The following is a 27,443-nucleotide window of genomic DNA, read 5'->3' as shown; positions in this document are numbered from 1 at the left end:
CTTTACCACAATTACTGGGTGATTATCCCTAAACTATTTTTCTTCACTAGCTATTTCCCAGCTGCGCTCGACAAGGACTCGCTGTTTGGGTCTCTCCAGGTGTCATTCATTTTTGCTCCTTCAGTCTGTCTGACGGTGCACTTCTCTCAGCTGTGTGCTGCTCCTGGTCCATCCAGTCTAATGGAGACCTCCCGCTCTCTGTGTCTTCTTTCTCCTTCCTTCTTCCTCCCCTGGTGGCCCCTACCTGGGACTCCCAGCATGGAAACAGAAATCCTGCCTATCTCTAGTCTTCCTAGGAACTGGCTGTAGCCACTTTTATTTAACCAGTCAGAGAAGATTGGTCAGCAAAGTTCATACAGCATCATTTGGTGTATGTGAGAATGTGCTCATCCTGCCACCTGAGGGCCAAAATTTAGCATTTGCATACATAGCAGCACCAGACAGTCCTGCCAGCAATATGTGCTGGGGTAAAGGGGACACAGAACTCATGGAAGTGACCAACCAATGACTGGTCCAACTTGAGACCCATGCCATGAGAGGAAGCCCACACCTGATACTGCCCAGAAGGCCAGGAACCAGGGGCTGGAAAGCCAGAGACCTAGGATAGAACCAAACATGATTGGAAGAAAAAAATGTCAACGAAATTATTCCTAATGATATTCTGCTATACTTGTAGACAGGATCCCAGCATAACCATCATCTGAGAGGCTTTATCCAACTGATAGAAGCAGATGCAGAGTCCTACAGACAAACATTGGAAGACGCTCAAGGAATCCTACAAAAGACAGGGTGGAAGGATTGTAGGAGCCAAAGGGTTAAGGATACCATAAGAAAACAGCCCACAGAATCAACTAAGTAGGGCTCATAGCAGCTCACAGTACTGTCTATTCCCTGTGTGTGGCAGTGGTGGTGGTGGTGGTGGTGGTGGTGGTGGTGGTGGTGGTGGTGTGTGTGTGGTGGTGGTGATGGTGGCGTGTGTGTGTGTGTGTGTGTGTGTGTGTGTGTGTGTATGTGTGTGTTTGGTTTTGTCTTAGTAAGCCATTCTAATGAGTGTGGCATCTCCCTCTGGTTTTGATTTGCATTTCCTCTATTAGTAAAGATGTCTGACATTTAAAACTGTTGTTGTTGTTGTTGTTGTGTGTAGTTCACAACATAATCACACATCTGAAGGATTTAGAGGTATGGCCTTGTCAGGCTTGATGGTGCATGCCTTTAACCCCAGCACCCCAGAGGGAGAAGTTGGAGGATTTCAGAGTTCAAAGCTAACCTAGTTATAGGGCAAGTTCCACCAGGACAGCTGAGGTTATAAAGAGAAACCTTGTTTGAAAAAAAAAAAAGAAAAAAATAGGTGTGGCCTTGAAGGAGGTGTATCTCTGGATATGGGCTTTGAAGTTTCAAAGGCTCACATTCTTCCCAGTTCTCTCTCTATCTCTGTCTTCCCCTCAGCCTCTTTGTGGTGTCATCCCTCAGCTCCTGCTCCAGCACCATTCCTGTTGCTATGCCCCCTGTCCACTTGATCATGGACTCACCCTCTAAAACTATAAGCCCTAGTGAACTAACTCTTTCTTCTATTAGTTGCTTTGCTTTTGCATGGTTTCTTCATATCAACAAAAAAATGACTTAACTCAGACCACATTGAGGTAGATGTAGACATACATACACTGCCAGCAGGCAAAGTAGAACCTTTAGGCCTCTGACCTTAAGGCCATCTTTCTATAAAACCCACCCAACACTGGCATCTTGCTAGAATTATACTTCACTGTTTATTTTTGGGCACCCCAGACATCAGTTGGTGAAGTGCTTGTCTAGTATGGATCTAGACCATGGGTTCATCCCAAGCACTGCAGAAACCTTGGTATGGAGATGTACCCTTTAACTTCAGCACTTAGAAGGTGGGAGCCGGAACATTAGAATGTCATATTCATCTTCTGCTGTCTGAGGCCAGCCTGGGCTACTTGAGATCTAGTCTCAGAAACAAACAAACAAACAAACAAATATGGATGTGAATTCCTTTACATTTTGCCCACTTTTACTCACAGCTGTATCCTGTGCCTGTGCCATTGTTCATACACACACACACACACACACACACAAATTAGTAAATACTCCTAAAATGACTGAATGACAGAGTGTTTTTATTATTTTTAAAATTACATTTAGAGAGAGAGAGTGTGTGTGTGCGCGCGAGTGTACACACAGTCCTGGGAAGCAGCCAGTCAGTCTTAGACTCTAAGACTTAGAGCCTCCACAACTAATTGGTCCCAGGCCTTGTATGGTGCAAAGGCCACTGGGAATTGCGTGTGTGTGTGTGTGTGTGTGTGTGTGTGTGTGTATGTGTGTGTGTGAGGGGAGGTGGTTAGAAGACAACATCAGGAGTTGTTTTTTCTATTCTGTGGCCACAGGGAACTAACTCAAGTTCTTATGTTTGGTGACATGTGCTTTTTCATCTGAACCATCTCGTGGGTCCTGTGGCTAGTATGTGCTCATTTTGCACAAGGTACTGTCCTACACACTTCATATGTTGTCACTTCATTCTTCTAATATCAAATGAACAAGTGCTATTATTCCCCTTTGTTTGTAGCACAGGGAGAAGAACAGATAGAGGTTAGAAGTTAGAAAGTTTGCCTAAGAAAACGGTAAAGCTAGGATTCCAACACTGAAGATGTAGTAAGTTTGCTTAAAGCTGTAAAATCATGCTCCCTTCTTCAGCCCATGTAATAAAATTGGAAAGATACAAGTTAAGATTAGCATGGCCCCTGAGCAAAGATGATATGTAAATTTGTGAAGTGTTCCGTATTTTTAAAACCCTTTTCTAAAAAACAAAACAAAATAACAACAACACCAATGACACCCCTCTAAAACCTAGCAGGCCATCAGCATCACGCTGACACCAGCTCTTAGATTCTTACTCTGAAGTTCAGATGCGCGACCAGAGCACTTTTTGTTTTCGAGATAGGGTTTCTCTTGGCAGTCCTGGGACACGCTCTGGATACCAGGCTGGCCTCAAATTTGGAAATTTGGAGATCCACTTGCCTCTACCTGAGTGCTAGGATTAAAGGGGTAAGCCACCTCCGCAGGCTTCAGAGTTTTTTGGTTTTTTGGGGTTTGTTTTTTTTTTGGTCCAGTCTGGCCTTGAACCCATGATCCTCCTCCTTCACCCTTCCTAGTGTAGGGATTACAGACGTGCACCATCAGGTGGTCTTAGTTTCAGTCTTGCAGTCTAGTCCCGGCGGTCCTAGTAAGCAGCTAGTCTTAGTTTAGACTTTCTCTGTGTAGCCCTGGCTGTCCTGGAACTCACTCTGTAGACCAGGCTGGCCTCGAACTCAGAAATCCACCTGCCTCTGCCTCCCAAGTGCTGGGATTAAAGGTGCGCCACCACCGCCCGGCCTAGTTTAAACTTTTAAGATTTAGAACCTATGCAACTAATTCGTCCCAGGCCGTGTATAGCGCAAAGGCCGCTGGGAATTGTAGTTATTTGGCGCATTCTTTGGTGCTTCTGGGAAGTGACGCCCCCAACCTTTTCCTCTTCCGGCGTTGCGCCTGTCTCGCCTGCTCTCTAGGACTCCCGAGCTCAGCTGGTTTGTGTCTCTTGGGCCTCGTGCTTGATTGAGGGTAAGGGGGAGGGCGTGCAGCCGGGAACGGGGTTCCAGGTCGGGAGATGGTAGCCGCGGTTGTCCCCAAACCCTTACGCCGCGGTTTTCCTCAGGTTCCGGCCGCGAGCGCCTCAGCTCTTCAGCGCCGTCGCCATGTCGCGATTTTTCACCACCGGCTCGGACAGTGAGTCGGAGTCGTCCCTGTCCGGGGAGGAGCTCGTCACCAAACCCGTCTCCGGGAACTACGGCAAACAGTGAGCTGGGGGCGCGGAGAGGACGGGTTTGGCGGGCTGCGGGGCTCGTGTGGGCGAGGGGGAGCGAGTGGGATGGGACACGTCTGAGAATGGTAGCTCTCCCGCTGTAAACTTTGGGAGTCCTCGACATCCTCGGTACTGGAGCAGAGGTTTCCCGTTGCTTATTATTGCATCAGCTCTCAAGGGCTCGAAGTCGGCATCCTCGTAATTCTTGCTCACATTCCATCTCTCATATCCCTTCTTGCCCCTGGCTGTGTCGCACTGGCCTTCGAAAACGCCCCATATTGTAGCTCTTCCCACGAAGCTTAGTCCTTGGTGACTTGTATTCATGGAAGAAAAACCCTCAGTGCTTGGTTAGTTTGGCGCTGAAATCCTGTCATTTGGCTTTGTGCGCAAATGTTAAACACTGCTGTGTTCACTTTTATTTTACTGTCTTTTCTCCATCTCTACAAATTAAAATTTTTTGAATTTTGAAACAGTTCTCAAAACAATATTGTTTTTGCTGTGTGCCTGTAGTGCTTTAAGACATTTATACCTACTTCCACCAGATCTTGTAGAGAATTATTGTAGATAAATATACATACACACATTCTTATCCATGTAAATACAATTCCATAACTGTCCAAAGTGAAAAACTATCACTTGTCACATAAAAATTATCAGGAAAAATTAACACCATGGAAAGAAAAGAATAGAGACACTGTGGCAAACTGAGTGCTTTGACCCATCTCATTGAAAAGAAATATAAGCAAAGAGCGTGTTAAAATTCACTGAAACTTTTCTTCACTAGTGGCCTCTCCTATTTTGGGAAATGTTTCTTTTTTAGAACCTGGCTAGGTACCAGCTCCTTGAAGCTCTTCCCATTTGTTAAGGAGCCTTTTGTCTGCTGCTTTCTTAGGTGCTTCTGTAGCCATATGTGCCTTTAGACAGTTGTCACGTACAGTAAATAAGCTCTTCAGTTATTTGTTCTTGGGGACATTTCTGTAGATACTGTCAGGGTTTGACAAAGACCTCATTTAGAGTTGCAGCTGTTTAAGATGAGCATGAAGAATAAAGGTCAGGAAAGAAGATGTCGTGCATGCTTCAGTTCTCATCCTAGAGGAGAAATTATACTAGCTGAGACTGGAGGTTAATGGTCTCTGTTCCTTCCACACAGGCCTTTGTTACTGAGTGAGGATGAGGAGGATACAAAGAGAGTTGTCCGAAGTGCCAAGGACAAGAGGTGAGGCCATATGAGGCGGGGGGGGGGGGGGGACACAGGGAGTGATGATGTTGCTTTCTCCATGATAGACACGGCTAATCTGGCTTTGAACTCCCTACCCAGGTTTGAGGAGTTGACCAACCTTATACGAACCATCCGTAATGCCATGAAGATTCGAGATGTCACCAAGTGTCTGGAAGAGTTTGAGCTCCTGGGAAAAGCGTATGGGAAAGCCAAGAGCATTGTGGACAAGGAAGGTGTCCCCCGGTTCTATATCCGAATATTGGCTGACCTGGAGGACTATCTTAATGAGGTGTGACTCTGAGGATACAGAGGAGGTTGTGGGCCTGGCTGTGCTGCTTTCCTGCTCCCAGGGGTCTCCTGGGGGTCTTTGCCTTCTTATGTACAGTGCTTCCTAGAAAGTAGAAAATGAGATAAAGCAAGGAGAGAAACCTATTCTTGGACAAGAGCTTAATTATATTTATTGGGGTTTTGCTTTGTTTTGTTTTTGTTATTTTTGTTCTCTCCTCTCCCCTCTCCCCCCCAACCCCCCGCCCCAGGGCAGGGTTTTTCTGTGTAGTCTCAGCCATCCTAGAACTCACTCTGTAGAGCAGGCTGACCTCACACTCAGAGATCTGCCCACCTCTGCCTCCCTGCCACGATCTCCCTATTGCTGGGATTGAAGGCATGCACCCCCACCACCTGGCTTAGTATTATGTTTTAAATCACCTTTTGCTTTTGTATTCGTAGTAGAAATTTATAAAGGTCTTCAGGAAATAACTTAGGGTTGGAATGTAGGTCAGCTGTAGGCTGCTTGTCTCCACTGAGTCCCCAGCGTTGCTTGGTTAACAGTCTTGGTTAATAATGGTGCAGAAGGTGTGTAGATAGCAAGGTCCTGAGAGGTGATTTAAAGCCTGCATTTTGAAAATGCCACTTAGTCTCAGGTCCGTGTTCTTCCTTTGACTCTTCCTTTCTTTAGCTTTGGGAAGATAAAGAAGGAAAAAAGAAGATGAATAAAAACAACGCTAAGGCTCTGAGTACCTTGCGCCAGAAGATCCGAAAATACAACCGAGATTTTGAGTCACACATCACCAACTACAAGCAGGTGAGTCAGCCAGAGGCTAAGATTTTGAACTAGGAGAAGTTTGATCCTGTGACAAAGCTCCAGATCTTGAGTGGATGACACACGGCGAAGGAGAGAGCGTCACAAGCCGACTGGGGTTCAGAAGGATGGCTTATATTTGGCAGACATTTTGTTTTTTTGTTGTTGAGTTGGAGGTCTCACTGTGTAGCTCTGAGTCCTCTGGAACTCACTGTGTAGACTAGGCTGGTGTTGGACTCTGCCTGCCTGAGCCTCCTGAGTGGTAGGATTAAAGGCATGGGCCACCATGCTTGGCTTATGGTAGGCATCTTAGTTCTCTGATTTCCTCAATGCAGAACCCTGAACAGTCTGCGGATGAAGATGCAGAAAAGAATGAGGAAGACTCAGAAGGTGAGAGAAGACCTTGATGGAAGAGAGTTGGATCTGGTTTCTGTTTTCAATCTTGGTCTTCAGTGTTCTGGCTTTTTTCCCCTCCCACTTTCTACCAGGCTCTTCAGATGAGGATGAAGATGAGGATGGAGTCAGTGCTGCAGCTTTCTTGAAGAAGAAACCAGAATCTTCTGGGGAGAGTCGAAAGTTCCACAAAAAGATGGAAGTAAGATTTTCCAGGGATATCCTCGGGGTGATTTCCTCTCAGGATATATAGGTCTTGGGAAGAAGAAATGTAATCTAATGGGATCCTGAGGTTCAGAGAGTGACTTAGTGGGATTTGACTTAAGGACAGGCTTCCTGTTGTGTTGGACACTAGGTGAACTGAGATCCAACTGCCAGGCCCCCACTGTGCTGGGGAGTTGTGGGTATTCCCCTGAGTAATTTGTAATCTCCAGAGTTTTAGTGGACTGTTTCATGTGATACCCTGATTCCATGTTCTGTCTATGGAAATGCCTGGAATGTGTGTCAGTGGGAGGAGCGGAGAGAGTGCTTTGTCTTCCTCCTGATCCTCTCTTCCCTCAAAGGATGATGATGAAGACTCTGAAGATTCTGAAGATGAAGAATGGGACACTAGTTCCACATCTTCTGATTCAGACTCTGAAGAAGAAGGAGAAGGAAAACAAACTGTTCTGGCCTCAAAGTTCCTTAAAAAGTAAGGAAGTAATGGCTTTGGGATATACGATAGAAGGGCTTTAAAGCCTAAAATCATTCAGAACACTGTTGCCCTTTGCTTTCATAGAGTCTGTAGGTAGAAGCCCACTGATCTCCTTTTACTCAGGATTTTAGAACCAAGTACAAAGTTGCCAAGCTAGTGTGGCTTGAATATAGGATTTGAAGGATCCAGAGTTCAAATATTTAACCATACTCTCAATAAAAATCTCACCGTGGCGTCTGTTGGTTATGTGATAGTCAGCAAGCTGTACCTTTCAGTCTTCAGTTTCTTGCAGCTGAAGTGGGCAGGGGCATTACCCCCAGGTGAGCTGTGAGCAGTAGCATAGGGAAGCAGCTCTGTTCAGGACCAGCATGTGGTGGGCACTCAGTAAGAGCTGCTGTTATGTTTGCCCTTCCTGATAATCCGCTTCTCAGTACATGGTATGTGCAGTGCAGCAAGCCTTCATAAACTTAACTGCAGTGGTCAGACGCTGAAAGGACCGGATGGGGCTCTGTCCCCAGTCTCAGCTTTGGTAGCTGTGGGATTAGGGAAGCAGGAGTAAGAGGGCTCAGAGCAGTGCCTTCAAAGGAACACTGCACTATTGGCTCATTGGGTTGCTCTACTGGGTTTAGAAATTTGAGTTGCATTGCTACAGGGAACAGTAAATTCCTTGATACTAGAAAGGGCTAGACAGAAGATAATGAACGTTGGTAGTCATTTTGTTCAGAAGCATTTTCAAGAGCCTCAGAGAGACAAGACTGATCAAAGTTTGGGCACGTTGTTACGTCTCTTTGCAGAGTTTACAGACTTACACTACTAGTGCATTAGAATCTGAAGTTTTACCAAAATAGACATATTTAATGTTCTGTAATTAACTTTCAAGTTTACTTGATCTTATTATTTTGTTTTCATATATGGCTGTGTACCACATTTGTGGCATGCCTCTACAAGCCAGAAAGTGGTTTTGGATCCCTGAGACTGGAATTACAGGCTCTTCTGAACCTCCGCATGAGTGCTGGGGATTAAACTTGGGTCCTCTGGAAGAGCAGCCAGTGCTCTTAATCACTGAGCCATCTCTCCAGCCCTTCATAATTTTATTTTTGTGTGTATATGTAGTGTGTGTTCGAGTGGGTACATGTGTGTATGTGGAAGTCGGGGTGCATTTGGGTGGTATTCCTCAGGAGCCATCCAGCTTGGTAAATTTTTTGTTTTGTTTTGAGACAGAATCTCACTGTACAGGTCAAGGTAGCCTGGAACTTGGAAATCTGTCTGTAGCTGCCTCCTAAGTACTGTGATTGAAGGCTAACAACGTCTGTGACACCATGCCTAACCTGGCCTTATTTTTTATGACAGAGTTCTTCTGTTGTCCTGTAGCTTACTGCCTGAGGTGTGAGCTCCAGGGATCACCTGTCCCTGACAACTGAGATCACAAGCAGGTGCTACGACACCTGGCTGTTTTGTGAATGGGGCAGGGGTGTGGATTTATGATGTATTATTTCCTCCTTCCTTTCCTTCCAAACCCTCCTGTGTCATCCATGCTCTTTCAGAGTCTTACTTTTTTCCCATTAATTGTTACATACATGGGTATAGGGGTGCGTGTATCTGTGCTTATGTCGGGAATCAAACCCAGATCTCATTTACACCACAAGTGTGTTACTGAGTTATTTGTATTTCTCCAATCCTTAAAAAGTACTTTAAAATTAGAGAAAAATTAAGTGTAGGACATCATAAACATGATTTGACTATAAATCATGTGCAACTATGTCTTTGAGTTTTTCCTTTGGCTGTGTTTTTAACATAAGATTTACCACTTTAAACATTAAGTATTTATTTTGCCATTAATTACATTTTCGTGATTGTTCAACCATCACCCCTGTCTCCAGAACTTAATCTCTATTTTTTCTTTCTTGTTTTTTTGTTTTTCTAGACAGGGTTTCTCTGTGTGGTCCTGGCTGTCCTAGAACTCATTCTGTGGACCAGGCTGGCCTTGAACTCAGAAATCCACTGCCTCTTGCCTCCCAAGTGCTGGGATTAAAGGCGTGAGCCACCACAGCCCGGCTTTTTTTTTTTTTTAAGATTTACTTATTTTATTTATATGAGTACACTGTTGCTGTCTTCAGACACACCCCAGAAGAAGCATCAGATCCCATTACAGATGGTTGTGAGCCACCTTGTGGTTGCTGGGAATTGAACTCAGGACCTCTGGAAGAGCAGTCAGTGCTCTTAATCCCTGAGCCATCTCACCAGCCCCTTCTATTTTTCTTTTTCTTTCTTCCCCCCCCATTTTTTTTTTTTTTTTTTTTTTTGGTTTTTTCAAGACAGGGTTTCTCTGTGTAGCCCTGGCTGTCCTGGAACTCACTCTGTAGACCAGGCTGGCCTCGAACTCAGAAATCTGCCTGCCTCTGCCTCCCAAGTGCTGGGAGTAAAGTCGTGCGCCACCACTGCCAAGCCTCTTTGGTTTTTCGAGACAAGGTTTTTGTTTGTAAACTAGGCCTTGAATTCAGAGATTTGCCCACCTCTGGTGTGTGCCGCCACCGCCTGGTCTTTGTCTCTATTTTTCATTTGGCAGATTTACTTATAGTTATTGTAGTTATTAATGTATTTGGGCTTATTACTGTTTGTTTATTAATTGTATTTTCTGTTTGACCTTGTTTTGTCTTGTTGGGACGAGATTACCTGTATCTAGGTTGGCCTTGAACCCTTGAAATTCTTTTCACCTTCCATACTTGGATTATAGGATGTTTCTCCACTCTTGACATCTTTGAAGTTTTTAATAGCTTTAATTGGGTATAATTGTGTGTGTGTGTGTGTGTGTGTGTGTGTGTGTGTGTGTGTGTGTATGTATACACACACACACACGTTTGGGGAGGGGGTGTTTGTATCTCTGAGTTCAAGATCAGCCAGGTCTACATAAAGAGTTCCAGCCTATCCATAAAATAAGCCAAAAGCACTGGAAAGTTCACTTGCTGGTTCAGAACACTTGTTGCTATTGTAGAGGACATAGGTTCAATTCCCACGTAATAGCTCACAACCATATGTAACTCCAGTCCCAGGAGTGTCTGATGTCTTCATCCTGGCTTCAGCAGGTAGTAGGTAGCCATGCATATGATGTACATACATGTGTGGAGGCAAGACATTTAGATATATAAAATAATTTTAGAACAGAAAAGATATAACTATACTGAGATGCAATGTGTCTTAAGAAATGTCAAACCCAAATTATAGATCTTTTGACTTTGAATTTGTAGGGTGAATTATTTCTACTTTTTTAAAGTATGAATCACGGGCTGGTGAGATGGCTCAGTGGTTAAGAGCACTGACTGGTCTTCCAGAGGTCATGAGTTCAAATCCCAGCAACCACATGGTGGCTTTCAACCATCCGTAATGAGATCTGATGCCCTCCTCTGGGGTGTCTGAAGACAGCTACAGTGTATTTACATACAATAAATAAATTTAAAAATATATATAAAGTATGAATCACAATATCCTTAGCACTAAGTAAAACTTCAGTACCAGAAGAACGAGGTTGATTGGAAGCACTGATGATGAGAAGCTCAAGCTCCTCCTTCAGTCTCAGAACCGCGGGCATGGTGGATATTCTCTATAGACCAAAAGAGTTCAACTTACTGAGCATAGTTGGTGTATTTGTAAAATCTGAGAAGTGAGTTTGGGCCTAGGGATGTAACTCAGTTGATAGAATGCTTGCCTAGAATGCATGAGGTCCTGGGTTTGATCCCTAAGCTCTGTGTAAATTAAGTATTGGTGGTATATACCTGTAACCCCAGCATTTGGGAAGAGGGTGCCTCAGAGGTGAGGAAAGGACTTGTTCATTTTCTCCCTTATCTTCTGTCAGGGCACCCACCACAGAGGAGGACAAAAAAGCAGCTGAAAAAAAACGAGAAGACAAAGCAAAGAAGAAGCACGACAGGAAGTCTAAGCGCCTGGATGAGGAGGAGGAGGACAATGAGGGCGGGGAGTGGGAGCGGGTCCGAGGTGGCGTGCCACTTGTTAAGGTGAGCATTTAAAGGAGTCAGTATAGAGGGTGCCCACCTGGCTGCAGTGGGAGGAGCCTAAAGCAAGAACAGGTTCCTGTTGACATTCATGTAACAATATGTTTTTAACCAGGAGAAACCAAAAATGTTTGCCAAGGGCACTGAGATCACTCATGCTGTTGTCATCAAGAAACTGAATGAGATTCTGCAGGTCAGAGGCAAGAAGGGGACAGACCGGTAAGATGTGCAGGCTTGGGCGTGGCTACTTCGTTATAGTTTGAAAGCTTTCTTCATAGCACAGTTAAACATTGATGTGAGTGGACATCACTCCATTTTGAGAGAATATTATCTGTGCTTGTACACTGGGGACCTACCTGTCTTTTTCCTTTTGTATACTCTTATAACTTTGAACTACAGAATTTCTAGTGCAGTCTGTTACATGGAAATGATGTATGTCTGCAGTTGATTAGGTAATCAGATAGGATGGACAGAATGAAGACCTTTTATAAATAGCACCTAAGGATGGCTAGCTTTACTATTGTTTCTGTTGGGAGTTTAAAAGAGAAGCAAGGGTTGGGGATATAATTCTATTGTAGAGTGCTTGCCTAGCATTTGTGAAACCCTGGGTTAGAGTCCTGGCATCACATAAAACCAGATGTGATACACAGCTGTAATCCCAGCACTTGGGTGGTGAAGGTAAGAGAATCAGAAATTATAGGGCCTCCTTAGCTGCATAACATGCTCAAGGCCTGCCTGAACTACATGGAAACTTGTCTCAAGAGAATACACAAATAAGAAAGAAACATATATGCAGATGGTGAAGACGTGCAATCAGGTGCTTTGCTGATCTAAAGAGGATATCCTGCATAACAGGATGGGACTGGCTGATTTATCTCCAAAGCCTTACCTAGTTCTGTGTCCCTCCAGTGCCACCCAGATTGAATTGCTCCAGCTGCTGGTTCAGATTGCTTCTGAAAACAACCTGGGGGTGGGTGTCATTGTCAAGATCAAGTTCAATATCATTGCCTCTCTCTACGATTACAACCCTAACCTGGCCACGTATATGAAGGTGAGGACAACAGAAAAGTACTGGGGTTGAGTTGGGGGTGGTCAAGAGAAGGTACTTACTGTTTGAACGCCTGCGGCCTACAGCAGCCTTGTGTGTTGAAGGCCCTGTGATTCTTGGTGAAAGGGTTCTTTAGAAACATCACTTACTGCATCCCTCTAACTTTGTCACTTCATCTCTTGACAGCCAGAGATGTGGCAGATGTGCCTGGATTGCATCAATGAACTGATGGATACCTTGGTTGCACATTCCAACATCTTTGTTGGAGAGAACATTTTGGAAGAGAGTGAGAACTTACACAATTTTGATCAGGTAAAGAGAGGGATTGGCAGGCTACCTGGGAAAGCGGTAGAGACAGGAATTGAGGTTAAGATACAAACCTGCATTAACTGTGTTCCTTCTTTGCATAATTCTTTAGCCACTGCGTGTACGAGGCTGCATCCTAACTTTGGTGGAGCGAATGGACGAAGAATTTACCAAAATAATGCAAAATACTGATCCTCACTCCCAAGGTAAACCTAAGCAAGCGGGGACTTTGGTGACAGTAAAGTATAGGAAATAATACTAATTGTTAGCATTATATAAAGTCAGAGACAAGTGCTAGATTTATAGGCCCTGTTGACCAAGTTGGTAATTCAGATACTTGGCTAAGCAGTGAGATGGTAAGCTCATGGAAGAGGATGCTGTTTTGGGGGTGTAAGTGTAGAGGGGAAACCAAAATGTTTGGATTGCTGGAGATGGATGGTTGGGAAAGGCGGTACCCATGTCTGAGATGAGGGTGGGTGTCCTCCTTACCAGAGTATGTGGAGCACCTGAAGGATGAGGCACAAGTATGTGCCATCATTGAGCGTGTGCAGCGCTACCTGGAGGAGAAAGGTACCACTGAGGAGATCTGCCAGATCTACTTGAGGCGCATCCTGCACACTTACTACAAGTTTGATTACAAGGCCCATCAGCGTCAGCTTACTCCTCCTGAAGGGTCCTCAAAGGTGAGATTATTTGGTGATCATGAGGAACAAGAGAGTGTAAATTTATCTTCCTTGTCTATTAGGCCTTGATGATAAGTCTTCTATCCCCAAGGGACGTTTGAAGTAGAAGGGGTGGGGGTTGGGTGTCAGATGGACTGCAGTTGGAAAGAGTGCCTTGTTTTGATGCTAGGGCCTAAGCCATTTAAAGCTGTGGTCTTTGCTGGATAGCCATTGCTAACAACTTCCCATTCCTCTAGTCTGAGCAAGACCAGGCAGAAAATGAGGGTGAGGACTCAGCTGTGCTAATGGAACGACTGTGCAAATACATCTATGCCAAGGACCGTACAGACCGGATCCGTACCTGTGCCATCCTCTGCCATATCTACCATCATGCGCTCCACTCCCGCTGGTATCAGGCCCGGGACCTCATGCTCATGAGCCACCTGCAGGACAACATCCAGCACGCAGACCCGCCGGTGCAGGTATGCAGGGAAGGTAGACAGACTCAACAACAATTACCACGTGGTCAACTAGTGTAGACCCAGATAGGGCTTAGTCTTTCCCAAATCTGTTTGCTTGCTTATTTGTTTATTTTCCTACCTAACTACCTAGTATCTGGTTCAAAACATTAGGAGCTCATCTTACTTTTCTAGAAAGATTAAAAAAAAAAATCTTTGAAGCAGTTGTTAAATTAGGAGAAAAGGGGTCCTAGGTAACTGGGCTGTATTAGGATATACTAGAGAGAAATTAGCAGGATTCATGGCAGTAGGGGAGCCAGCAACATCTTGAGGACCTTTTTATATAGAAAAAAAAATACTAAAAGCTGTATCTGAGGTATAGATCCCTCTTGTGTATATTTAAGATAACTGGCAGGTTTTTTTTTTTTTTGTTTTTTGTTTTTTGTTTTGTTTGTTTTTGGCTTTTCTAGACAGGGTTTCTCTGTATAGCCCTAGCTGTCCTGGAACTCACTCTGTAGACCAGGCTGGCCTCGAACTCAGAGATCTGCCTGTCTCTACCTCCCAAGTGCTGGGATTAAAGGTGTGCGCCACCACTGCCCGACAGCAGTCAGTGCTTTTAACTGCTGAGCCATCTCTCCAACCCCTGAATTTATATTCTTGATCTCTAATATTTTTATTACTGGATACAATTTACTATATGTAGTATTTATATGAGATTATAATATACACTAAATATTGTATATAATAAACTTAGTCTTGAGCTGTGTGTCCCAGAGGTTGGTAATAGAAAACTTGCCAGTATGACACTGCATAGCAAAACCCTCACTCAAATAAGAAACCTTAATCTCTGCCTCCCAGATTTCTTCTGTTCATAATCTTGTGTGTCTTGCAAATCTGCATGTTCTTCATCTAGTAAGCCCAGAAATCCCAGTGCCATGTTTGGCATTGCTGGTTCTTTTTTATTCCGGGTCACTCAGACCCACCCGCCTGTACTTCCTGAATTCTAAGATTGCAGGTGTGTGCCACCTTGCCTGGCCCACGCCTGGTTCTTTTTTTCATGTTACATCTGATTCTGAAGCCATTTTTCTTTGTAGTCTATGTCTGATCGCTTCTTAACAGACTATCCTTTGCCTTTTCCTAAGAGATCATCAACCCATCACCTTCCTCCTGATCTTGCCTTTTGTGTGTGTGTGTGTGTGTGTGTATGTGGTTTTTTGATACAGGGTTTCTCTGTGTAGTCATAGCTGTCCTGCAACTCACTCTGTAGACCAGGCTGGCCTCTTAGTCTTGGTGCTGGGATTAAAGGCGTGCCCACCACTGCTCGGCCCTTCCTCTCTGTTTTCACTTCACGTCCCCTTTGTCTTTCTGTGCATTTCTTAGTGTGATAGGCAGAGTAACCCTGTTAAGTCAAGTTTTATTACCTGCTTGCTCAGAACTTTGCCATGGTTTCTCGTCTTTCCATCCTGCTTTATGTGTGCCTACTCCTGGTTTATGGGAAGCTCTTTGACCAGTCTCAGCCACATCACTCTCGTTTTTCAAGTATACTTAGGTGTTATTCATCTGAACTACCACACTCCCTTTTCCTATGTGGACCTTGTCCCTATTTATCTGTATGGCTTCTTTAATGCGTAGCTATTCTTCATAATGAAGCCTTTACCAAGCCTCCATTGACTGACTGACTGACATACATACATACATACATACATACATACATACATACTTTCTAAATTTTCCTCTCATTTTGTTTATTTTTTTCTCTGTTCTCATAGTAATTTTGTCCTGCACACTCCACGCCTAGAATGGAAGATAGGCCTTAGTAAACAGTTTACCTGAGGCTGTCACTTCTGTCCTTTGTGCCTAGATCCTGTATAACCGGACCATGGTGCAACTGGGGATCTGCGCTTTCCGCCAAGGCCTAACAAAAGATGCACACAATGCACTTCTGGATATTCAGTCCAGTGGTCGTGCCAAGGAGCTTCTGGGTCAGGGTCTGCTGCTGCGCAGCCTGCAGGAGCGCAATCAGGAACAGGAAAAGGTAGAGCGACGCCGACAGGTGCCCTTTCACCTACACATCAACCTGGAACTGCTGGAGTGTGTCTATCTGGTGTCTGCTATGCTCCTGGAGATCCCCTACATGGCTGCCCATGAGAGTGACGCCCGCCGACGCATGATCAGCAAACAGTTCCATCACCAACTGCGGGTGGGCGAGCGGCAGCCCCTGCTAGGTGAGTGTGGGCCTCTGTGGTCCTGTACACTTCTTGGATCTTTGCTTGCCCATAAGCATTAAGAGAAATTAATGGAATAACTTTCCTCACTGCTTTTGATTTATATTTTATATTGATGCGTCTGCCTGGCACAGTCTCTCGGAAATAATAATTCATTATTCAAGTCATGCTGAGTTTGAGGTCAGCCTACTCTACCAAGAAAGTTCCAGGCTAGCCAGGGCTACTTAGTAATCATCTTTTTTATTTTTATTTTTTTTAAGATTTATTCATTTTTATTTATATGAGTACACTGTAGCTGTCTTCAAACACACCAGAAGAGGGCATCAGATCTCATTACGTATGGTTGCGAGCCACCATGTGGTTGCTGGGATTTGAACTTATGACCTCCAGTAGAGCAGTCAGTGCTCTTTTTTTTTTTTTTTTTTAAAGATTTATTTATTTATTTTATTTATGAGTACACTGTCGCTGTCTTCAGACACACCAGAAGAGGGCATCCTGTCTCATTACGGATGGTTGTGAGCCACCATGTGGTTGCTGGGATTTGAACTCAGGGCCTCTGGAAAAGCAGTCAGTGCTCTTAACCGCTGAGCCATCTCACCAGCCCAATTATACACACTATTAATCTTAGTGCTTGGGAAACTTAGACAGGAAGACCTCTTGAGGCTCTCCTTGGCTACATAACCAGACTGCTTCAGGAAAAAACAAAACAAAACAGTATCTTTTTTAGCTTTGAACTCTTGCTTGACTTATAGAGATACTCTTTGAGTCTCTAATCTTGTTTAAATACTTTACACTGGTTTATATATTGTTTGTGTGCACATACATATGGGATTCATAGGACAACTTGTAGGAATGAGTTCTGACAGGTTGCCATGTATAGAACAGGTTGATTTTTTATATTTATTTATTTATTTCATTTTATTTTTTTTTTGTGGTTTTTCGAGACAGAGTTTCTCTGTATAGCCCTGGCTGTCCTGGAACTCACTCTGTAGACCAGGCTGGCCTACAGAACTCAGAAATCTGCCTGCCTCTGCCTCCCTGGTGCTGTGTTGAAAGGCGTGTTGTCACCATGCCTGGCTAACACTGTCTTTTTAAAGTGGTAAAGTGGGTCTGGTCCTAGCGCATGCTTGCCCTAGTGTTTGCCGTATTCGTATAAGCTACCCATTCCCAGACTTGAAACTTGTGTGCTTTTTCCTAAATGCCAGTTATATTTTGGCTTGTCCCGCAAGATAGTATTTGGGAGCCTGAGTTCCTAATCAATACATAAAACCCTGTGGTTTCATAGACATCATTTTAGGTTGAGACTAAATATATTTGTCTTGAAGTTCTTTTTACATTTATTTATTTATTACTTACTTACTTACTTACTTACTGTTGGGAGTTGGTGATCACATGTTTACCATAAATACCTGTAGCAATCAGAGGATGCCTAAACACTGAGCCATCTCTTCAGTCCAAGACTAAACTTTTTAAGGAGAATAAATGAGCCACTTTCAAGTGAAATTTGGTAAATTTATTTATTTTTTTTTATTTTTTTGGAAGCAGGGTTTCTCTTGAGTATCCCTGGCTGTCCTGAAACTTGTTATGTAAATGAGACTGGCTTCAAACTCAGATCAGCCTGCTTCTCCTGAGTTCTGGGATTAAAGGTTTATGCCACCATAACTGGCTCAAACTTTGAAAATCTGTGTACTTGCCCTGTGTGTTTAGTACCGCATATGGTGTAGGTGCTGGCAAGGCCAGACTAGTGCATCAGATTTTCCAGAACTACAGTTATAAATGCTTGTGGATGCTGACAACCAAACCTAGGTCCCTGTCAAGAGCAGTAGGGGCTCTTTAGCTGCTGTAGAGCCATCTCCAGCCCTGTGTGCCCACAGGAGCAAAAAGTCTGTTAGAACTGGAGTACAGAGGGTTGTGAGCCACCTGTTAGGTACTTGAAATTGAACCCAGGTTCTCTTGAAAAGTACCAATTGCCCTTAACCACGGTGCCATTTCTCCAGTCCCTAGCCTTTTTGCTGTTGTTTTCTTGTTTGTTTTTTTGTTTGGTTTTGAGAGAGGGTTTTTCTGTGTAGCTCTGACCTGGAATTCAGTCTGTAGATCAGGCTGGCCTTGAACTCACAGAAATCTGCCAGCCTCTGATGGAATTAAAGGCTTGTTCCACTGCTGTTCAATGACTTTTTTAAGGTCAAGGAACTTTAAGATAATCTGATTAAAGTTGTAGACCTTTTTTCTAGGAAAATACACATGAGGATGTACACTTAACCATTTGTCAACAGTTTCACAGATTTCAGCTGTCCCTTGAAGTGTGTTTATGGACTGGTTTAGTTCAATCCAAAGTGTCTTCAGCTATTAAGTGACTTATAGTCCTGTGGCTACTCAGTGGAGAGCTAGGAAAGTCTCTAGCCTAGTTGTTTGCTCTTCTGGCCTCTGCTTCTCCTTAAACAATACTCACGAGGGCAGAGCCTTGAGTTTGTTTCCATCCTGCCTTATTCTCACCCTTTCAGGTCCTCCTGAGTCAATGAGGGAGCATGTGGTTGCTGCCTCCAAGGCCATGAAGATGGGTGACTGGAAGACCTGCCACAGTTTCATCATTAATGAGAAGATGAATGGGAAAGTGTGGGACCTTTTCCCTGAGGCAGACAAAGTCCGCACCATGCTGGTTCGGTGAGCACTAAAGGGAGCCAGGATGGGTGGAGAGGAAAAGATTGGCCAGTCTCCTTCCTTTGGGACCTCACGATTTTTTTGTCCTCTCCTCACAGGAAGATCCAGGAAGAGTCTCTGAGGACCTACCTTTTTACCTACAGCAGTGTCTATGACTCAATCAGGTAAGATGGGCTCAGAGGCACAAAGGGGCCCAGCTTTGTGAGTACTGTTCCTAACGGCCCCATTTCCTGCTTTTTTTCCTCAGTATGGAGACACTATCAGATATGTTCGAGCTGGATCTACCCACTGTTCACTCCATCATCAGCAAGATGATCATTAATGAAGAGTTGATGGTGAGGGCCAGAGCTGGTAGATTGAGGAGGTATAGCTTCAGAGAAGCCAGTATAGACTGACCTGACTGTCCCTCTCACTCCCACCAGGCTTCCCTGGACCAGCCCACACAGACGGTCGTGATGCACCGGACAGAGCCCACTGCCCAGCAGAACCTGGCTCTGCAGCTGGCCGAGAAGCTTGGCAGCCTAGTGGAGAATAATGAACGAGTGTTTGACCATAAGCAGGGAACCTATGGTGGCTATTTCCGAGGTGAGTGAGTGGTCCCATCGCTCCATTCTCCCACCATCCTTGCACCTGTGTCTGTCTCCAGGCGCTCACTCCCACTCTTTCCTATCCATTTTTTTACCTGCAGACCAAAAGGATGGTTACCGGAAAAATGAAGGCTATATGCGCCGTGGTGGCTACCGCCAGCAGCAGTCTCAGACAGCCTACTAAGTTCTCCACGTCTGTTGTCCCTGTGACCAGACTGTCTACCTTTTTGTTCCTAAACTCATCCCGGTCATTAAAGGTCTGTTGAGTTGATGTAGCTGCTTGTTGTCTGCTTGTGCCACATAGCTGTCCCAGTCTCCATCACTACAGATGCAAGGTGACCTGGACACGCCCCTCACTTCAAAGGCTTGCTACTCTTTGACATCAGCAGGAAAATGTCCTAACATGTTACAACAAAAATATGAAGGAGGCGTTAGGTATATTGAACAGAATGTGATTGCAGGTGTAGTGTACGGAAGGTGTAATGGGCCTGGAGTTGGGTAGGTAGTGATTTGTCAGGCAGGAAGAGTTAGTCCAAACCACTGTGTATCAGATTCACTGTTAACTAGTGTAGACCAAGTACCATAACCACAAGTAAGCATTGAGAAACTATTACTGAAATATCTGACCCTGTTACTATTTTTCTAATAATTTGTATGACTCCTGTTGTATTTTATAAATTTCAGTTTCCATAGATAGGAAGTTTTATTGGTTTTGTTTGTTTGTTTTTTAAGATTGGGTCTTATGTTCCCCAGGCTAGCCTTGAACTCCTCCTGACCCCTTCTGCTTCCACTTCCCGAGTGCTGGGATTATAGGCATGTGCCATCTTGCCTGCTTAGAAGCCTTTTTCTTCTTACAGATGATTGTTATCAATATAATTATTGAAATGGTGTCTCATGTATCACAGGCTGGCCTCAAACCAGATTTCTGATCCTTTTGCCTTCACCTCCCCAGTGCTCAGATTACATGTGTGTCCCACCATGCCTATTTTATATGATGCTGGGATCAAAACTAGGTCCTTGTACCTGCTAAGTGAACTGCATCCCTTTCTCTGCAGATGAGTATTTAATCAAGTTTGAGAAGTATGGTTATTGGGAGAGGAATGGAGAAAGTAAAGGAGGATTGGGGAAAGGCTTTTAATGCTTTAGACTTTTACAGGCAAAATAATGGGAATGGGTCAAAAAAAATGTACTGTGTGGCCTTAGCTGTCATGGAACTTTCTATATAACTCAAGCTACTTTTGAACTTTTAAGCCTAGCTTTAAACCTTTTGCTTTGCTTTCTAAGTGCTGGAAATATGGGTGTGAGCCAGTGTGGTTAGCCTTGAATCAATTTTTAAGATACTTACCTTTTGGGTTGGTTTTTGAGACATTTCTCTGTGTAGTTTTTCTGAGTGCTGAAGTTAAAGGTGTGTACCACCACTACCTGGCCTTGACTACTTTATCTCGTTGTGTGTGCACGTACACATGCAGTAGTAGATGTCAGGGGGCAGGTTGTGGTGGTCAGGTCCGAGGGATTGAACTGAGCAGCCAGCTTAGTGGCAAGTGCTTTTACCTGCTGAGTGCTCTTACCAGTCCTTGGATCAATTTTCTTAAAAGATAGTGATGCAGCATTATAGATTGTGACATTGGAGGCAGAGAACCAGCCAGCACAGAAAGCAGTAGTAGCTGCAGCCAGGGTGACTGGGTAAGAAGTTGGGGAAAGGTTGAGGAGGTATGTGTGACACACTGGACCCAGGAGTAGAAGGAAGCAAGGATGACAGATGCTCCTGTTAGACACTAAGGCTGTTACCATTACAGTAGTCGGGGTGGCTGCTACTCAGGCACATCCGAGGAGGTATTGGAGCAGGAGTTTGAGCATCTTTGGGAGAAGTATAGCAGTAGGAGATGAGTTTGCCTGTGTACTGGTCAGCTCTGAGGTGTCTAGCAAACTGAAACTGAGTCATAGGTGGGTCGAGACTTGGAGGTTGGGCGACAGGTGTTGCATGAGGTACTTGGAAGGTCCCTGTTTAAGCCATAGGAAGGGAAGGATGGAGTAGTGGCCACGGGAGGTCAGCTGATCCTGTTGGTAGACATTTACATTTTGTGGACGACATACTGACTTCCTTGTACTCTCTACTTTTTAAACAACTGTATAAACAAAATGTAAAATTCATTCTTGGCTAATTATGGTAAAGAACAAAACAACTAAGCAATGGCTCACACCTTTAATCCTAGCACTTGGATGGCAGAGGCAAAGAGATAGATCTCTGAGTTCAAGAACAGCTGGGGGCTACACAGAGAAACCCAAAATGTCTGGACCAGATATGGCCCATGGATTGTGATTGGCCAACTCCTGGAATTCTACTTCATAGCATCTGCTAAGCCTTAGGGACACACTTGGGGGTGGGGTGGGGGGAGGGGATCCCTTCCAACGCAGACTTCAGTTTTTATAAAAAGCTCACTTGTATTCATCAATTTGGAGAAAAAAAATCACATGAGTTTTTATAAGACAACCATGACTTCACAAATTATCTTCAAAAGAAACTTCCAAATGTGAACTTGAGCACTTGTAAGATGAAGTGATCAATTACTGCTCTTCTAGAGTTCAGTTCCCAGCACCCATTCGGACAACCTGCAACTACCTTTAATTCCAGCTCTGTAATGGCCTGTTCCTTGGTAACAGCCCGTTCTGCTGCTCCAGTCCACAGGTCACGGTCTAGCAAGAGAGAGAGAGTGGGGACAGAGAGGCGAGAGACGCAAAAGATGGATACAAAACAGAGTCTGGTCAAGTCTCTCTTATACCCTTTACCACATGACTCGCCCTCATGGACAAGCTCAACTGAAGGCACTACGTCATGTGCCTTGTAGCCATGGATACCACGTGCACCTTGCAGCTAGGGGCACTAAACAGCATAACAAGATGTTTATCAGAGTGTGCTCAGCTGTTGTGGGCTGTTGAAAACAAATCTCTTGTCAGGGTATATGGCCTGAGATGGCTGTAAAGATGATAGCCGCTTTTGGCTAAGAGTTGACTCCCAACACAGCTCCAGGGACATCCAACATCTCTGGTCTGTGCAGGCACGTGCATAAGCGATTGTGCACATGCACACATAAGTAAAAATAAGTCTTTAAAAAAGGATATGCAAATTATTTTTCTTTTTTGAGGTGAGTAAAAGCTCATGGTTTTATTGTCATCATAACAAAATCCACTTAGAACTGGATCACATGGCCCTTTCTCTGTACCTCACAGTTCAAAATGCTTGCATCCTAATAGCCAGTGCTCTCTTAGAGTTGCAGTTCGGCTCAACCCACAGCAGCCTCAGCACAATCATCATGTTAGCCTGTCTGCATAAAATAGGTTTAGTCCGCACATGATAGCAACTCTGTCTCCTGTCCTAATGGTGCTTTCCCTGGGCATAGGAAAAATTCTTGTCCTTGCACTGTGTAACTTTGTGGGTTGGTTTCTGGCAGAATTTCCAGCAGGTCTTAGGAATAGTCACCATGTTTGAGGGCTCGATACATGAATAGAAAGAAGAGGCAAGGCCAGCAATGGAAGTTTAGAGGAATTTTCCTCAGTGTGAAATTCTTAAAATTAGTTTCTCAATCAAGTCTAAGAAAATGTAGGTGAAAGGTGGCTTTCCAGGTTGAGTTTGCACAAGTCTAGTCCAACAGCAACCGTGAAAACATCTCAGAATAAGAATTTACCTGTGTGGGACTGAGGAACTGTCTTCCAGCCTGCACCTTGTTTCTCACTGAGGATAGGTAGAAATGAGAAAACATACAGGAAGAACTGTGAACTTTGCAGATGAAAAAGCAGACGGACCCTCAGAACTTGAAGCAGTCCACACTACATCCTGGTATTTTTCTTTTTTTGAGGCTGTTTTAACCTTTGAATTCAAAGGACTCTGCAAGTTAGGAAATGTGGTCGGTGAGTCCGTTCCCTTCTCTAAGTGTATGTGTCAGAGAGGCTGTGGGAGCCGGGCTCTGGCAACTAGAAATGTGCCTGCTTGTCTTTTCTGTCCTAGTTTAGCTTACGGTTGTAACTGTAGTTGTGGCAGAGGTGTCAAAAACTTTCAAACAACTCTGCCCTCTGGCAGATGTCAGCTGTCCACAGATGTGAATAATTGAGCGCTGTTTTTTATTTTGTCGCATGTTTGTTTGTTTGAGATGGAGTCCTGGCTGTCCTGGAACTCACTATGTAGACTAGCCTGCTCTTGAACTCTCAGAGATCTACCTGCTTTTTGCCTCCCAAGTGCTGGGTTAAATGTGTGTATCACCACACAATTTTAACAGAATCTAGCCATGGAGAATTCAGAATATCCTAGAGCAACCTGTAGAACAATACTCCATGAAATAAAGATAAACATACTTGAAAGAGAAGGTAGTTCTTTCAACAGCAACAGAATTCTAGCAAATGAAACCTGTCAGCTTATTAAAAGTACTGTACACCCTGACCAAATAAGACCAGGAACACCAAGTTTCTACGCTAAGGGTGTCTAGTAGCCTGATTCAAATACATCTAAACAAGAAACAAAGTAGGGTAATTTTCAGATGACTCAATCCGATTATATATAACTACCATGTGTTTGTGTGAAAAAAAATCCTGAGGAGGGGTGCTAGGGAGATAGTTCAGCAGTTAAGAATCCTTGCTGTAGGGCTGGAGAGATGGCTCAGCAGTTAAGAGCACTGACTTCCTCCAGAGGTCCTGAGTTCAATCCCCAGCAACCCGCAACCATCTGCAATGGAATCTGATGCCCTTTTCTGCTGTGTCTGGAGACAGCAACCATGTACTTACATAATTTTTTTTTAAAGGAATCCTTGCTGCTCTTCCGAGTTCAGTTCCTAGCACACTGTTGGGCAGATCACGTCTGTAACTCCAGCTCGACGGTGCTCACATTCACAGACACTTACGTGCACAGATGCGAACGTCTACACATAGTTTGATAAAAATCTTTTTAAGAGAAAAACCAAAAAGGATAAGGCTAAGAGGCTAAGAAATTAGCAAAGTTGTGAGATTAAAAGAAATCAGTTGCATACATTGGAGACACGGGACAGGAGTATAGCTCAATAACGTGTGCCTGCTTGGGGTGCAGAAGGTAAGCATGCACATCTGACTTCCTGGGAGTCTACCTAAGACCCGGCACTAGGAACCCAACTCAGGTCCTCTGTAAGATCAGTACAGATTTTACTGCCGAGCCATCTTCCAGCTCCATCCCCAGCCCTACAACACACACACACATTCATTCATACATTCATTCATTCGTTTGTTTGTTTGTTTTAGGACAAGGTTTTTTGGGTCTCTGTAGCTCAGGTTTGCCTAGAACTGGCAATCTGTCACGCCCACCCTCGTCCAGCAAGGATGACGACACATGAGCTCTTCTCCAAGCAGTTTATTCAGGACCTTGAATAAGCTTCTCTCTGACCCCGGGGGAAGCGGCTCCCAGGCTTAAGTACTCTAGGAATAGCCTACCCCCGTCTGCCATGTGGCAACAGCAGATAGGCCCACATACAAGGAAGCAAGCCAGATCACTAGCCACATCCAAATAAGGACCTGTTTACTCCTAAGAGTACTCGTCAACAGGTGGTGGAAGACAGAGACTGGCGCCATCTTAAGGGCATGGCACTACGCGGCTCTCCACAGCAATCCTCCTGCCTTCTCAAGTACTGTGATTACAGATGTGCAACACCAATGTCCAGCTCTACTTCATTTTTTAAGCTATTTACTTGTTTTAATTACTATGTGGAGCCAGACATAAATGATTAATAGTGTTGGTTCAAGATCATATTGACAGTGATGAGGTATGAGGCAGCTCATCAGGGTCACAGGCCAAACCAGACAGAAATGCCAGGAGTCATCGAGAAGCTAAAAACTAGCAGGTGATCTTCCTGAGATGGGTCCACCATGGGTTAAAATGACATATTTGCTCTTTTAGGCAAGACTGAGGAGAATTTCATTTTAGGGAAGATTTCTGCTATTAATATTCTTTTTCTGTTATTATTAAATATATATAATAGTCACTATGTATTAGCCCACCCTTTTGAGCAGATTTCTGCAGAAAAATGAAGATAGACTGTTTTGTAGTGATGCTATATAGACAAATAGATGACTTATTCTTTCTTTCTTTTTTTTTTTTTGGTTTTTCAAGACAGGGTTTCTCTGTGTAGTCCTGGCTGTCCTGGAACTCACTCTGTAGACCAGGCTGGCCTCAAACTCAGAGATCTGCCTGCCTCTGCCTCCCAAGTGCTGGGATTAAAGGCGTGTGCCACCACTGCCCAGCTAGATGACTTATTCTCAATGATGGTCCTATAAGAATTCCTAAAATTATATTAGTAATTATTAAGTTCTTTTATAATAGGACTGCTGTTAAATCCTTTCTGATGTCAAAACTGCAATGAGAACTCTACCAAGTCTTCAAGTGTCATAAGTTAATTGCTTCTGAGATAGCAAGCAGGCATCATCTACTCAGAGAACATTCCAAGAAGTTGTAAAACCATTAACCAAAGGTCATAAGAAGGGAACTAAGGATTACTATAGGTGCAAGGATAGAAGATAAAATATTGACTGGGTTTATCTATACAAAACTTTACTAATTACTTAGTCACAAAAGTTATGGTTCTTAACTCTCCATGAACCTGTAAGGACGATGACAGATGATGAATGTTTTGCCAGCTAATTACTCTCAATGGATATGCATGTAAACATTCTCTGTTGTAAACTTTGTGTTCAATGTATGATTTATGTGTAAACTTGTGGTGAACTTTTACCATGTCATCATGTATTCTGAAAGATGTATAAGTGCTGAGAACAAAGAGAGACAGAACTGAGAACTTTTTAGACAGAACTCAAGAACTTAGAAGTAAAGACATAGTTAGCATTGGGAGTAATGGTATTGAGTGTAAGGCATTGTGACATCAAAGCAGGAGAAAAGAAGAAGATTAGAAGACAGTGAGAAAACTTTTTAGAGAGAACTTTTTGGAGGAGAACTTTTATAGAAACTTTTTGGAGAATTTAGAACTTAAAAATAAAAGCTAAAATCACTTTCAAAGTGTCCCTTTTTCTTCCTGGGACTTCAACTAGCCGGTTGGAAGTTAGAGCCTTGCAGTTCCTGCTGAGACAGAACAAAGGCTGTTTTGTAGCAGGATACTTATTCTGTTACATTGTATTCGCAGTGGAGCTCAGTGATTAGGCAGTAGAAGAGGAGGTGGAGCTGGGAAAGAAAGAGGAAAGGGAGGGGAGAAATAGAGGAAGGGGAAGGAAGAAATAGAGGAAGGGGGGGAGAAGAAGGAAGCTATCAGCCATGGAGAACCATGGATGAGTTGAAAGCTGTCCTGGGTAGCAACTTCTATCAAAAGGTTAGATATTGGGTAACAACTCTAATTGTTTGGGCATCTTGTTGATTGAGCAGTTCTAAATATATAAATCCTTTAGATAATCACTAAGCTTTAAGAGTCTCATTTCTACCGGGTACTGCGAGGATGGCAGAGATTGTCTGGGGTTCAGCCGAGCTTTGTGGATGCAGTGTGGGGGATTGGAAGAGCTATCCTCCACTTTGGCATCTCTTGGGTGTCAGGGCCTGCCCATCTAGCTAGCTGGAGCATGGGTCAGAGCCGAGGAGCAGCAGGAACATGGCGGCTGCTCAACAAGCCAGACTGAGCTCCATTTTTTAAATATTCCCCCTACACTGTTTACTTAATCCTCTGCTGTTTTTAAATGAGGTGTTAACAGTTTCTCACCTCAGAGCAACCCAGACAAGCAGGTCAGCTATAGAAGCAAAGTGACTCAGACTCAGGTAGGTTTTTAAATTATTAACAGCAACCCTAAATAGCCAGTAAGACTAAGCCTTATCCCAACAACGCTTTCTCCCTCCACTGCCACATGAAGAACAAACAAGAAAAAGTAACAGCTGGGGCTGCACACCTGTGTAAATAACTCAATGTCTACTGTCTGGAATCTACTCAGTCTTCTGGTCTCTTCCAAAGGGTTTGGGTAACTTGTTTGGCTCAGCTCTGCAACACACATGGCTTGTTTTCTATGCTCCAGCTGCCTCCATGTAGTGACTACTGCTGTTCTTGGTGGTCATCCCACTACACTGGGATCTCCAAAAGGCTGGGGTCTCTGCTGCAACTGGGAAGCACCTTTACCAACAGCCTCTTCAGGGTTCTCTTCATGGTGCCAAAGCTCAACTTCTCTGCATGACTCCCTCAATGCTGGACCTTCAACTGTCACCAAGAGCCCCTCCACCAATGGCCTTTCCTGTCCTCTCACAGTGCCAAGCC

The 27,443-nt window shown here is 44.1% G+C and overlaps 1 protein-coding gene and 1 non-coding gene across 3 annotated transcripts; both read left to right on the top strand.

Moving 5' to 3' along the window:
* Positions 1 to 2,693: 2,693 nt before the first annotated feature.
* On the top strand, positions 2,694 to 2,801 carry LOC114618540. The gene has a single exon (XR_003710969.1). It is a non-coding gene; the product is annotated as a U6 spliceosomal RNA (small nuclear RNA).
* A 722-nt stretch (positions 2,802 to 3,523) lies between these two features.
* LOC114618422 (eukaryotic translation initiation factor 3 subunit C) lies at positions 3,524 to 19,463 on the top strand. Of its 2 annotated transcripts, none has more exons than XM_028764137.1 (21): positions 3,524 to 3,612; positions 3,707 to 3,847; positions 5,004 to 5,069; positions 5,172 to 5,361; positions 6,028 to 6,153; positions 6,486 to 6,540; positions 6,639 to 6,745; positions 7,107 to 7,234; positions 11,088 to 11,247; positions 11,360 to 11,463; positions 12,154 to 12,295; positions 12,479 to 12,604; positions 12,711 to 12,804; positions 13,091 to 13,281; positions 13,518 to 13,742; positions 15,580 to 15,943; positions 18,445 to 18,604; positions 18,700 to 18,765; positions 18,849 to 18,936; positions 19,024 to 19,186; positions 19,290 to 19,463. In XM_028764137.1, the coding sequence occupies exons 2-21, from the start codon at positions 3,747 to 3,749 to the stop codon at positions 19,370 to 19,372; spliced, it is 2,739 nt and encodes a 912-aa protein (XP_028619970.1). In that variant the 5' UTR covers positions 3,524 to 3,612; positions 3,707 to 3,746; the 3' UTR covers positions 19,373 to 19,463. The 2 variants fall into 2 exon arrangements, with proteins under 2 accessions (XP_028619970.1, XP_028619971.1); XM_028764138.1 differs by having other exon boundaries at positions 3,539 to 3,578.
* Positions 19,464 to 27,443: the final 7,980 nt, after the last annotated feature.

This window comes from Grammomys surdaster, unplaced genomic scaffold, assembly GCF_004785775.1.
Source record: "Grammomys surdaster isolate TR1022 unplaced genomic scaffold, NIH_TR_1.0 142, whole genome shotgun sequence".
Taxonomy (NCBI): Eukaryota; Metazoa; Chordata; class Mammalia; order Rodentia; family Muridae; genus Grammomys; species Grammomys surdaster.
This window is presented reverse-complemented; position numbering and strand designations above follow the sequence as displayed.

What these genes read in the sequence shown, in the direction of transcription:
- LOC114618422 (XM_028764137.1), top strand. Translation starts at nt 3,747, where the DNA reads ATGTCGCGATTTTTCACCACCGGCTCGGACAGTGAGTCGGAGTCGTCC. An exon ending in TGGAGGACTATCTTAATGAG is followed by an intron (nt 5,362 to 6,027) that starts GTGTGACTCTGA and finishes TCCTTTCTTTAG; the next exon opens with CTTTGGGAAGATAAAGAAGG. An exon ending in CGAGCGGCAGCCCCTGCTAG is followed by an intron (nt 15,944 to 18,444) that starts GTGAGTGTGGGC and finishes TCACCCTTTCAG; the next exon opens with GTCCTCCTGAGTCAATGAGG.